General features: G+C 47.7%; 1 protein-coding gene across 1 annotated transcript in view; it reads left to right on the top strand.

Annotated features, from left to right (window-relative positions):
• The window catches only part of BPIFB1 (BPI fold containing family B member 1), an 18771-nt gene that overhangs the window by 2873 nt on the left and 2700 nt on the right, over positions 1 to 13198 (top strand). The window contains exons 3-11 of the mRNA XM_006921719.1: positions 602 to 709; positions 1638 to 1787; positions 2566 to 2647; positions 6091 to 6154; positions 7796 to 7881; positions 8904 to 9083; positions 10226 to 10279; positions 10775 to 10933; positions 12243 to 12310. Coding sequence (XP_006921781.1) covers positions 602 to 709; positions 1638 to 1787; positions 2566 to 2647; positions 6091 to 6154; positions 7796 to 7881; positions 8904 to 9083; positions 10226 to 10279; positions 10775 to 10933; positions 12243 to 12310 — 951 coding nt within the window. The remainder of the gene's footprint in view (positions 1 to 601; positions 710 to 1637; positions 1788 to 2565; positions 2648 to 6090; positions 6155 to 7795; positions 7882 to 8903; positions 9084 to 10225; positions 10280 to 10774; positions 10934 to 12242; positions 12311 to 13198) is intronic.

Below are 13198 nucleotides of genomic sequence, written 5' to 3' on the forward strand. Positions count from 1 at the left end.
TAACAAGCATCAATTGGTGTCGACTCTATGCCTGACTGGAAAGCATGTTAACAAATGAAGTCTCTTTTTTCAGAAGCTCCCAGAGGAGTTAATAATAACTATAAGAGAGTCACACAGGAGCCCTAATAGGGCGACCCCAGGGGAAGGTCATCTGGGGTGAGAGGGTGAAGAGATGGGGTGAGAGGGTGAAGAGATAAGGTGACTCTTCTCATAGAGGTGACAGGTGAGCCAATGATTTCGTAAGAAAAATGGCAGTCCAGGTAGAGGGCTAGCCTAGGCAAAGGCATAGAGGGATGAGAGTCAGTCAGAATGGCTGATGCTCGAACCCCAAGGTGACAACTGGAAGGTCAGAAGAGACAGGTCAAAGAAGGTCTTACAAGTCAGCCCAAGGAGCTGAGATTCATCTCCTAAGTGAAGGGGAAGCTGTGGGAGTGTTGTGAGCAGGAGTGGGGGGAGGGTTGAGGCAAGACTATGCTAGGAGGAGTCAGCGGACAGGGCTTGGGTCCAGCTGCTGGCTGGGCACCAGGGGGGACAGGAAAGATGGAGATCAAGTTTGGAGATGATGCTCAGATGAATCTCTTCTCTCCTATCTCCCATTCAGGCTGAGAGTCACCTCAGCCAACGTCCTCCAGCTGTGGGTGCAACCCTCAGCTAATGGTCAAGAGATAGTGGTCCAAGTCCCATTGGACATGGTGGCCGGACTCAACACGTGAGTATCCCCTCAGTCAGGCACAGCAAACCTGACAGTTTCGCCCACTCGTTCCCCCTTTCCTCCACGCAGGTATCTGGAAAAGAGAGTTCTAAGTAAAAGGAAGAGCCAGGGCAAAGGGCCTGAGGCAAGAGTGCACTGGCTTTGTTCAAAGAATGGCAAAGAGAGTGGGGAGAGAGAGTGAAAATGGTGGGAGGTGAGGCCAGCAGGAAGCTGAGACCAGATCATAAGGGCATTGTGGACCAAGGTGAGGACTTGGCTTTTACCGAATGACATGGGAGCTGTGTAGCATTCTGAGCAGAGGAGGGACGTGCTATGGTTTAACATTTTGAACAGTCCTTCTGGCTGCTGTGTATAGGGGCCAGAATGGAGGCAGTGAGGTTATCCAGAAACTACCGAAGCTTGGAGGAGGGTTTGGGGGCAGGAAGGTGGTGAGTGGTGGTCAGATGCTGGATATGTTTGGGAGGTAGGTAGAGACAACAAAATTGAATCCTGATGACTGAATGTGGGTGGAGAGAGAGGGAGATTGAAGAGTCAAAGCTGACTCAAAGGTTTTTGCTTGTGCAACTGGCAGGATTGAGTGCCCGGCAACCAAGACGGGGAAGATCATGAAAGGAGCAGGTTTAGGAAGGATCCACAGTTCGTTTTGTACGTGTTAAGTTTAAGGTGCCTGTAAGACACCTGGGTATGAAGTTGAGTATAAATTAGGAAACTGTTGTCACATGCAAGGGATTTAAATCAGGAGAGAAATCAAAAAAACTGAGCCTGGGACATGCTGGGGTTAAAAAAAAAATGGGGGAGATGAGGAGTACCCAGCAATGGAGTTTGAGAAGGGAGGTGAGAGAGCCAGAAGACAAAGCGGGACAAGAGGTTTGCTCCATCCTGGGGCTGGGATGGTGCTCACAGCATTGGGCACCACCGATCCCAGGCCCCTGATAAAGAGCCTTGTGGAGATACACATGGAGACAGTGGCCCAAGCCATCATCAGAGAGGAGACCAGCAAGATGGGTCACCCCAAACTCGTTCTTGAAGACTGCTCCACAAAGCACGGGAGCGTGCGAATCAGCATGCTGCAAAAGTGAGTGTGGCCACCTCTGGCTAGGCTACCTCCATGCCTGGGAGGGAAGCCGGGTGGTGGCCCTTCCCCATTTTACAGATGGAAAACACTGATGCTCAAAGAAAGAAAGGGACTGTCCTTCCTGACTCTTGATATGGGGCTTCTTTCAGGGAATATGTGATGCCCAAAAAGTTTAAGACAGCAAGGATGGAAGCCATAATGGTGGGATTTCAAGCATCATGCCAGAAAGTGGGGCAAACCTTTAAAGGTGCAGAGGAGCCACCCTCCTAGGGCCCCTCAAACCACCCCCAGGCAGGCTTTAGTGGAGCCATGGGTAAAAACATGCTTTGGAGTCAGGCAAATGCATCTCCTCATTTACTGTCTGGGTGACACTGGGCAAATCGCCTCCCTGCACTGCATCTTCCAAGCTGCAGTGAGAGGATTAGCTCAGGCCACAGCCATAAGTAAACACTCAGCAGAGTGCCTCGCACGCAGTAGGAGCTCAAGAATGTGTTGCTTCCCTTCACTTCTCCTTAACAGGAGAATGGGGAGAAATGCCAATTGCCATCATCCAAGTGTCCTGCACAGATTTCTGTGACAACCCCCAGCCCTGGCTCCCTGAGAACTCTCTGCCACCATCCACACCTGGCTCAGGGTCTACTCCCAGCCCCGTCTCTAACAGGCCATGTAACCTTGGGCAAGTTCCTTCCCCTCTTGGACTCAGTGTCCCCTTCTGTAAAACAGGGGAGGAGTAATCATCTCTGACCTTTCCTAATCTCTCTCTCCTTCTGTCTGGAAGATTCTCCATCCTGGTCAACTCTTTAGCCAACAAAATCAGGAACCTCCTGGTGCCAGCCCTTCCCAAACTGGTGAAAAGCCAGGTGAGTGGAATTAGGACCTCCTTTCTGGCCTGCAAAGATTGTTTCCCCTGTGGGGCTGGGGTGGAAATGCAAGCTGGTGCTAAGGGACCCGTGTCTCCTTGAGTGGGAAACCTTGGGCCTGGATAATTCTTTCAGCAATGGATCATTGAGAGCAAGATAATAAAAATGCCAAAAGTCAGCCAGAAGACCTTGAACAGAGCTGTGCTAATAAACTGTTAACAATTGACTCTGGAGCAGCTGAGGGGAGGAAGCCCAGATTTATAGCATTTGCTTATTTCCTGGTGTAAACACTCCCTCCAAGACCAACTTCAAGCGACTAATGTGATGTCACTGAGCCAAACTGGGAAGAACTACAAAGCAGCACACTATTGTATGGTATTTCCACCACACAGATATGACAGACATAAATAACCTCAAGAGCAAGAAATAATAGTAAGACATAACAAACTAATTAGGAAGTAATGAGTTTTGAGATTTCATTAACTTTGTTTTGATATAATTTATTTAATTGTAAGTTAATATAATTTAATTTTTAATAATGTCTAGTTTTAGTACCCAGCTCAGAAATTGCTGGAAATTTAACAACTGGCCCTCACAAACTGGTTCAAGCCGGCGCTAGCACACCAGTGTCTCATACCAAACTGTGGTCTTCACCACCAGGTCCTGTTGGATTTATTTTTCTGAGTTAGTAAACATGAGTCTATCTCATTTTATATGCCCTTTATACACCACAGGTAAATTAAAACTCTATAAGGTGGATTCACCCACTTTGACCATTGATTTCCACTATAAGTTCCAAGATGTGTTCACAAAAGTGGGCCTCCTATGGTTCAAAACAGCTTATCATATAACTAATACGTTTTCTATAATAAAACTTTTTTGAAATGAAAAGATAATATAACTAAACAACTTTGGGGAAAAAATACCCATAATCCTTCTACCTTAACTTGGTAGCTAGTTTCTCTGTTGCATATTGCCATCCGATCTCCATCCAAATGCACTCATATTTTTTATGTGGCTGCACTCAGTGTCAATCAGACGATATTCTTTAAGTTACATCTATTTTTTATTGCATTGTACAATATTCATAATTATTGTAAAAGCTGCATCATATTTAATACTTTACTAAACCATTCTAGAGAGCCTTCTTAAAGAAATCTGAAAGTGAATAATTTTGTAAAATTTAGCTTTTCTTACATGAGATATTTTTTCTTTTAAGAATTTTTTTTTCTGTTTAAAAGTGGAAGTTTATTGAAGTAGGGCCCAGGTGGAAATCTCTTCCAAGCCTCTAGCAAAACCACACTTTAACTGGCATCATACTTTGATAGCTAAAAATGTATTTTTTTACATTTACTACACTTTGCATTTACTAGAAAAGATAGCAAAAACTTGGGATTACAAAATGTTTTTTGTATGATATCTGTTTTTAAGAGTGAAAAGCCACATATAGTGAAGGATATGAGAGAACTGGCTTTCCGTTAATCATCATGGTTTCCCGTCGAGACTCGCTGGGTTTGATATGATGGTCATGTGAATATTTTACTAGATGTGAAGGGAAAAGGTGCAGCACATTGAAATCCGATAGGAGCCCATCTAGAAAATGTTGAAGCCCCGTCAAGTATAAATACATGGGTCCCAACTTCAGTTGCACATCGGAACCCCCTGAGAAGATTTTTTAAAACACAGTAGTCCCCCGCTTATCTGTGGTTTTGCTTTCCAAGGTTTCAGTTACCCGTGGTCAACTACAGTCCAAAAATATTAAATGGAAAAATTCAAGAAATAAATAATTCATGAGTTTTAAATTATGCACTGTTCTAAGTAGCGTGACGAAATCTCAAACTGTCCCGCTCCATCCCACCTGGGATGTGAATCACCCCTTTGCCCAGCATCTCCACACCTGTTAGCCACTTAGTAGCCATCTTGGTTATCAGATTGTCATGGTATCGCATTACTTGTGTTCAAGTAACCCTTATTTTAGTTAATAATCGCCCCAAAGCACAAGAGTAGTGATGCTGACAATTTGGATACACCAAAGAGAAGCCATGAAGTGCTTCTTTTAAGTCCAAGATATGTATGGAGAGGGGAAAAGCATAGTATATGTAGGGTTCGGTGCTATCCGTGGTTTGGTACACGCACTGGGGGTCTTGGAACATATCCCCTGAGGATAATTGGGACTTCTGTACTGATATCTGGGCTCTTCCTCAGAGATTCAGATTTATTTAGTCTGGGTGGGGCTTTAGTAGCCCAAAGGATTCTAGCTTGCCTGCTGGAGGATTCTAATGTGTAGTCAGTGTTGAGACCCACTGGTGAAATTAAAGAAAGGCGCAATCTGGGAGAAGATGCAAAGGTTACCTGGGACACCTTTCTCGTGAGGAATGGGCAGTCCCTTGGCAGCGAATGCTGGAGGTCTCTGAGCCCAAGTCCTCCATCCTCTCTGGTCCTGGGTTGGCAAAGCAGCTAGGAGCAGGGAATGGGTTTTTCACAGAAAAAGTTAACATTTCTCAAAGTACAATGTCCTTTCTTGAGAGTAGCAATGGGTGGTCAACCAGAAGGTTCTTCCACTGGAGAAGTTGTACCTAAGACAAAAATGACAAAAATCTCAGAGCACTGACCTGGAAAATGGACTGCCTAGAGCAGAAAACAAGGCTTTTGGGTCCCACAGGCAAGTAAATGTTTAACCTCCTCCTTAGCAGAACAGGCAAGGCCAGGATTAGCTTAGGCCAAGGTTTTCTTGCCCTTGGCACTATTGACATTTGGACCAGATAATTCTTTGTGGTGGGGGCTGTCCTGTGCACTGCAGGATATTAAGTAGCATCCCTGGCCTCTATCCACTAAATACTAGTAAATTACTGCCCAAGTTATGACAACTAAAATGTCTCCAGAAATTTCCAAATGTCTCCTGGGAGACAAAACTGCTGATGAAAATTGCTGGCAATTGGGGGTGAAGAGAGTTCAGTGGGCAAAAGGAATGTGTTGCGGCTAGAAACCCACAAAGGTCAGAATGAGATTGTTCACAAGTCTGGTTGGGTCTATCTTGCCAGCCTCTGTTGTAGATTCTGACATGCTGAAGGAACTCAGTAATGACATGTTAAATGAATAAGTGAACGAAAGAATGACTTCTCCATCTCCCTCTCATGGAAAACATGGGCTCTTGAGAGCAAGATGAGCAGTCTGATAGCGAGGGTACCTGGTGGGCCAGGTGCACCCAGGGCATAGGACAAAGGGCAAATCATTGCAAAAGACTCCAGGTGACACAAGGGGCTGGAGCGGGTTCTGAGCAGTAGAGATGGCTGGGAGAGTGGAGTCCTCAATGCCATGGATGAAAACCTGGCTGGCTGTGGGCACCATGGTGGGACTCAGGCCGTGTGGGCCAGACATGGATAACTACAGGGCTTTGTCCAGGCCCCCTCACTGATGAAGCCCCTGCGTTTGTGCTGTTACAGCTGTGTCCCATAATGAAGGCGGCTTTTGAGGACATGTATGCAGACCTCCTGCGCCTGGTGATGAGTAAGTGCACTGCTCCCTCCCACCCTTTTCCTTTACTGCGGGTCCTTGACTCTGCCCAGGGGGAGTCAGGCCTGAGTAGCAACCCAGCCCAGGCAGCAGGTGGGAGAAGCATCAGTTGATCTCTGCCTGGGATGAGCAGGCAGAAATTGAACACAACTTCACCGGTACTCACTATATGCAAGTTTCCATGTGAGCCAGTGGATACCCCACATAAACCCAAGTTCAAATCCCAGCTCTTCATCTGTAAAAGGGGCTCACACATCCCTACCTCACAGAATTGCTAGCAAGGATTAAAAATTTACAGAAAGGTTCTGGGCACATAGCAGGTGCTCTGTCTGACACAGAGAAGTGTTTTCAAAAGGGTGCTAAATGGACGAATGATTGATACAGCAACCACTGTGGGCTATTAGAGAAGAGATAACAAGGGCAGAGATGAGATGGGTGCTCAAGAAGGAAGCCATTTCTCCCTGAGAGCAGCAGAGATGGGAGGACACAGGCTTCTGCCTCCCGCCTCGAAATTCTGCTGTGCTCACACCCCTCAGAGTGGGGATTGCCAGGAAGAAGAAAATTCTACCACCTATCGTTCTGGGATCTGAAGCAGCTCATCCAAAGGGGCGACCAGAGGAGAGTGGGAAGAAGAGAATGGAATGAGTAGCATTAAGCATCCACAGAGCAAATACTGAGCTGGGTGTTTTATACACTACCTGGCTGACTCCACAGACAACACCATCAAGTAGTGATCATTACCTGAATTCACAGATAAGGAAACTGAGGCTCAGAGAAATTAAGTCATTTTGTCCAAGTTCACAAAGGAAGTTAGCGATAGGGGAAGACTTAAACCCATTCTTCAAATTCCAAGTCTGGTATAATTCAGATTCAAGCCAACTTTACCAGGTACCCGTCCTGTACAACCTAGGAGAGAAATATTACTATTATACTCCCATTTCAAGATGAGGAAAATGAGGTTGAAGTGGTGAGATTACCCAAGGCTACTGTGGCTAGAACTGAAGTCTCTCGGACTCCTCTGCTCCCCAAGGGCAGAGTGGGAGGTTGGGGATGGGGAAGGACAAATTCCTCTCCTGCCCCTGCACCCCCTCTGCTGCCCTGCCTATTCCCCACTCACCGGCCTGGACAGATGAGACGCCACTGCTCCCCGGTGGCGACGTGGGGAATCCCCAGGTGAACACACGTGATCCAGTGGACAGATCCAGACCCTGCCTGAGTGCAAACTGCTGTCTGATGGGGAGGTGAAAAGTTACAAGCAAGGGGTCAGTTTTGTTCCAAACCAGGATGATGGCACAGAACCAACTGGGCTCAAATGAGCAATCATTTCACTTTTCTGAACCTTGGTTTCCTCATCTGTAAAATGGGTGTAAAAATCGGACCTACCTCGTAAGGTTCTTTGTGAAGTTTAAATGCGCTAACACATGTAAAGTTTTAGCACAGCACCTGGCACTCGATATACACTCAGTAAATGTCATTTTCATCATTGTCATTACCAACATCATCATTACCACTGCTCCTCCCTACTTATCCCCCGCCCCAGTGCGATAATGCAGTTCCAGCCAAAAGCAGCCCCCAAACCACCCCATCCAATGCTTCCCTCCACCCTCACAGAACTTTCTTCTTGTCCCTGAGCAGTGCCCGTTTCCCTCAGCTCTGACCACATGGAGTTTGACCTTCTGTCTCTCGCCATCAAGAGTAATGTCATCCACCTCAACCTCGCGGTGAGTGTCATGGGAACTTGAGAGTAAATTGGGGACACCACTGCCCTTTTCTGACCACCAAGGATCAGACACCATGGGTCTGTTTCAGGGGAGAAAACACTGTTCATGGTTAGGACACACAGGCTGATGTAGAAAAATCTCAACAAGCTGAACACGTCCTGTGTAAACCATTCTAAGGGAGAAAAAACAGCGGGTAGAATCTAAGGGCCACGCATAGAGCACTGATCCTAGTGATCTGCCCTCTGACGCTGATTTCCTCAGTCAGGGGCCAGAGTATGTGTACTGGGGCTCTTGGCCTTTCTCTCAGGCAAGCCCTTGCCAATCCCCAAATATCTGGTTTCCTTGAAAGAAGAGACCAGGATCAAAATATGTCATTGAGGATCACACAGACTTAAGTTTCTCTCCTAGCTCCACAACTCTCTGGCTGTGGGACTTTGGGCAAGTTTCTTCACCTCTCTGAACCTCAGTGTCCTCATCTGTAAAATGTAGATAATAATAGTCACCAAAAAGAGAACTTGAAATGAGACTGCACAGGGTCTGGCAGGCAGGAGGAGGCCAGTGACTGTCAGTTCTCTGTAAAATGTGGAGCTACACATTTACACTGGGGCTGGACTCCCTAAGGGACCAGGCCAACCTGGGCAGCTTGAATCCCAGATCAGTTTTCATGGATCCCTTAGAAAACTGCAGCATCAAACATTTCCATCCATTTCGTTGTAATTTTGGATTTTTCCTTCATCCAAAAGGTTTGCAAGGTAGCTGAGAAGTTGAAACCTAAATATCAAATAAGACATCTAAGGTTTTAAAAAATCAGAGAATATCTAAGGGGTGCAGGTGGAATAGATGTTGCTAGGCCCCTGAGATAACTCATCACCTACAGCAAGGCACGGAATTACAGGCTAAGCTTCCTGGAAGCAAGTGCAAAAAGGAAAACAGGCTGAGTGGTGGTGTTTCCTTCTAGGTGGTTATTAGGTAAGCTGTGGAGTTAAAGTACCCAGCCACCTCTCTGCTTTGTGTCTCTTTAGGCCAAGTTGTTGGACTCAGAAGGAAATGTGACCAACTGGTTTAATAAGTCTGCAGTTTCCCTGACAATGCCTACCCTGAACGGAGCCCCTCTCAGCTTCACCGTGAGGCAGGATGTGGTGAATGCTGTAATAGTTGCCTTGCTCCCTCCAGAAGAATTCATGGTCCTGTTGGACTATGTGGTAAGCCTTGGCATGGGAGAGAGGATGGAGGCACCTCTACTGCATCATAGGAATTTCCTGAATCAAAGGGGGTGCAAGGACCCCATATACCAGAGGTCTCCAACCTTTCTGGCACCGGGAACCGGTACTCCTATGAGAATCTAATGCCTGATGATCTGAAGTGGGGCTGAGGAGCGGCTGCAAATACAGATGAAGATTCACTCACTCGCCCGCCATTCACCCCGTGCTGTGCAGCCCAGTTCCATGGCTGGGGAGTGAGGGTGGTTTGGAAACCCCTGCCCTAAGCCCCTGATCACGAATCCTCTGTCAAGCTCAGTTTAAACCCCTCTAGTAACGGAGAGCCCCCTCCTTCCCGTAGTAGTCTTCGCCTTTGACATATAGCTCTGAAGTTGTAACTTTCCCTGTAACATCCAGCTCCAGTCTGCCCTCTGGAACCTGATACATCTGCCTCTTCTACCAAATAACAGTCCTGTCTAGCCAAAGGGTATCTTAGATACTGAGTGGTCCAGGAATGGCAGTTGTGTTGCTGCTGTCCATTATGGGGCCCATAGCAGACATCGCGAATCGATCAGGGCCCTTCCTATTGAGCCTAGAGGCTAAGACAGTCTTGGAATCCTTATCAACACAGCACAGCAGGCAACCACCACTAGTCAAGTAGGGTATGCCACCTCCTCTAGGTTGACTGATAAGGAAACTGAGACCCACAGAGGGGAAAGTTTGGCCCAAAGTTATAGGAGAGTATCAAGACTTCAAGTCAGCTGACAGCCAGCAGACAATCAAGCTCTTGAGGATTAGAACTCAGAGTAAGGGGCTGAGATGGCAAAAAAAAGAGGAGTGGTCACTAGCAACCACATTCGTGACTATACTAAGAACTAGATCATTTCTCTGTGTCCTTCAGGAGCAGGGACCTGCCCACAGGTCCACAACCGCCACCAACTCACAGTAAAACTCCAGGCCAGCAGGGACCGCATGCCCCCAGCAGCTGACATAGTGCTGTGTTCCACCAGTAACAAACATGTAGCCTGGACCACCAGGCCCACCCAGCTTTTCTGGGGTTCTGGGGATCCCAGTAGTGGGGCTGCTGGAGATGCATCTCCCCTCTCCTCTCCAGCTGACCTGCTCTGGCTTCCTCTCATCTTCAGCTTCCTGAACTGGCCTGGCGGCTGAAGTCCAAGATTAAGACGATCAGTGAAAAGGTTAGTCTGTTGGCCATCTGCAGCTTGATGGGTGTTTGCTATGGTCTGTCCACTGGCCTCTGTGGAGAAAAACACCTGTGGGGCCACTCTCCCTCTTTCCAGCACTGGTGACTTTTACAGACTGGTTCCTGTCCTCATGGGGATTTCAGTCTAACAGGACAGGTTAACCCGAATCAAATAATTACACAGATAATATTTCGGTAACAAAGGACCGATTCTAGGGGTTCTGAGAGCATTACTGGGGCACCTGATGGAGTCCGGGAAAGTTGGGAGGGCTTCCCTGGTGGGAAGGGTATTCCAGACAGAGGGAAAAGCAAAACCAAAGGCTGTGAGATGGGGAGAACAACAATCCATTCTAGGATCTGCGAGAGGGACAGTGTGGCTGGAGCACAGGCCAGAAATTTGGGCACAGGCCAGGACACGTGGAGCCACATGGGACCTATGGGCCATGGTGGGGCACTTAGGAGGCCACATGCAGGTCTTATGTCCTTCCAGGCTGCAAATCAGATGGGGCGCACACAGATTGTGAAGATCTTAACCTGGAAGAGTCCAGAGCTCCTTCTGGACCATGGTAGTGCCAAGGTGACCCAAGTGATCGTGCTGGAAGTATTCGCCACCAGTAAAGTTCGCCGCCCCTTCTTCACCCTGGGCGTTGTGAGTTCAATTGCCTGTGACATTGGCAGCAATCTCGGTGACCCTGCCATTCACTGTTCCTGTTCACCCCTCTTGCCTTGCTAAACGTTTCCACCACTCTTGTTACCCAGCAGGGTTGGAGTGGGGGAAGCTCAAAACCAAGAATCAGGAGCTTTGGGGGCCCAACTCTAATCCTGGAACTTTTTTTTGTCAGTCAGGCCTTTTGCACTCTGTTGTTAGTTGGTTACCAGCCACTAACCATCCCCAGGGGTAGGAGGGACATAATCTCCCAGTAAGGCAATCTGTTCAAACAAGGGCATTGCTCCAGAGACGGGGCAGCTGTGGACTATTAGCTGCAGCACTCAGCAGCACAGGGATGGATGCCCTGCCCTATGGAGAGGATCTGAGTGGGGCACCAACCACACCCACTACGGGGGGTAAAGAGAAGAGAGACAACTCAGGACTCATGTATGGGCGCCGGAATCATGCTTAACCAAGGAACCTGGACAGTACCTGAATGTCGGTGGGAGGCTAATGTTGACACTCTCCTTACAGCAGAGTCGCTGCATACAGCTGTGGTTATCCACATGCAATTTCAGGGGTGCCATTCACAAAGCACAGTGTCCTGGCTTCCTGTATTCTGAACCCCCGATAAGCAGTGGGAAAGAACTGCCCAGGCCAGCCTCACTCCCTGATGACCTGGCCCCTCCATGGCCAATGGCAGGCACTTTTCAGAAGGCCACCAAGACCAGGCCTGCAGGACAAGTTTATTCTCTGGATGCAGCTGAACTAGAGCTGGAGCCTGGCACTCTGCCCTCAGGCTCACTCCAGCCCACAGGTCAAATTGATATATATATTTAGCACCTGTATATTTGACACCTGGCTGTGCTTCTGACCTTTTCAACAATAATAATGATTAACATTACTGGGGGTTACTGATCTTTGTCCCTCAGTTTCCTCACCTCTACAATGGAAAAATAATAGGAGCCACTTTATAGGGTTGTGAGGCTCAAAGGAGGCAAAGGAGGCAATCATATAAACTTCTTTAAACACTGCCTGACACACAGGGCTCCATGCATATTGGCGGCCGTCATCATCATTCCTCACGATCCTACGTGGTAATCGCTTCAGTAAGGAGTGGGTACAGGTACTATCCCATTTAATAGATGAGGAAAGTGAGGCCCAGAGAGGTCAAACCCTTTCCCAAGGTCACAGAGCCAGTAGCTGAGAATCAAGTTTCAGCTTGATCTCAAGCCTCCTTTCATAACCCCACACCTCACCATTGACAGATCCTCTAAAAGAAATGGGGCCTGGGTTTCTCTTGTTGCAGGAAGCCAGCTCAGAAGCTCAGTTTTACATCAAAGATGACCAACTTATGTTCACCTTGAATGAAATCAGGTAACATGTAAATCATTGTGAAGATTCTGGTGATGAAAATGAGTCCTGCCTGGTGACCCTTGGGTTTCTTTAAACACCTAGTGTTTTGAATCTTTGGGGTATGAGCGTACAGTGAAGGCTACTTCAGGACAGGCAAAAAGGCTGCCTTACCTGGACTGTCCCACTGTCAAGGACTGAGTGTGAGAGACAGAGAAGGAAAGGGAAGTGGCCTTGCAGCAGCCATGGGGCAGGCTGACCCCGGCCATGGAAACAGCCTGCCCAGTACCATCCCCTTGGCCTTGGGTGGCCCGTTCTGGACACCTCAAGATAGTAGCAGTGACGGTCATGCCCAGATGCTGAGCCCCCATACAGCCCATCCCAGAAGCACGGGGCTCCTGCTGCCTTCTGTGCCCCTGCTTGTCCTACCCCCATCTCACCACCCTCCTGCTACCCCAGAGGGAGCTCAGAGGCTACAAATTAGAGCTTCTTAGGACAACTCGAGCCCACCGATGTGTTTTGATCCACTCACATAGGGTTGGAATTTTTAATATAAATGAGTTGCCAACATATAAAACTCAGAATATCTCACTGCCGTGGAACTGCATGCCTACATGACAACAAAGAGTTGAGCTGGGAATCAGGTATCCCCATTAGAAGAAGACCAAGCTCCCCCAGTCTACTGCAGTCCTCACTTCTGAGGATGACTTTTCTATTCTTTGGGCAGCTATTTGTTTTCTGTCTCCCCACCTCCAACCCCAATTATAATGAAAAGATTTGATTTGGTTCATTGCTATATCTCCAGAGCCTGTACTGTACATAGTAGGTGCTCAATAAATAGTTATTGGTTGAATGAATGAGATTCCGAGGGACCACTCTCATGAGCATCTTCTGTTGCAGTTTTGATCGGAT

This window comes from Pteropus alecto, unplaced genomic scaffold, assembly GCF_000325575.1.
Source record: "Pteropus alecto unplaced genomic scaffold, ASM32557v1 scaffold45, whole genome shotgun sequence".
In the NCBI taxonomy this organism is placed as follows: Eukaryota; Metazoa; Chordata; class Mammalia; order Chiroptera; family Pteropodidae; genus Pteropus; species Pteropus alecto.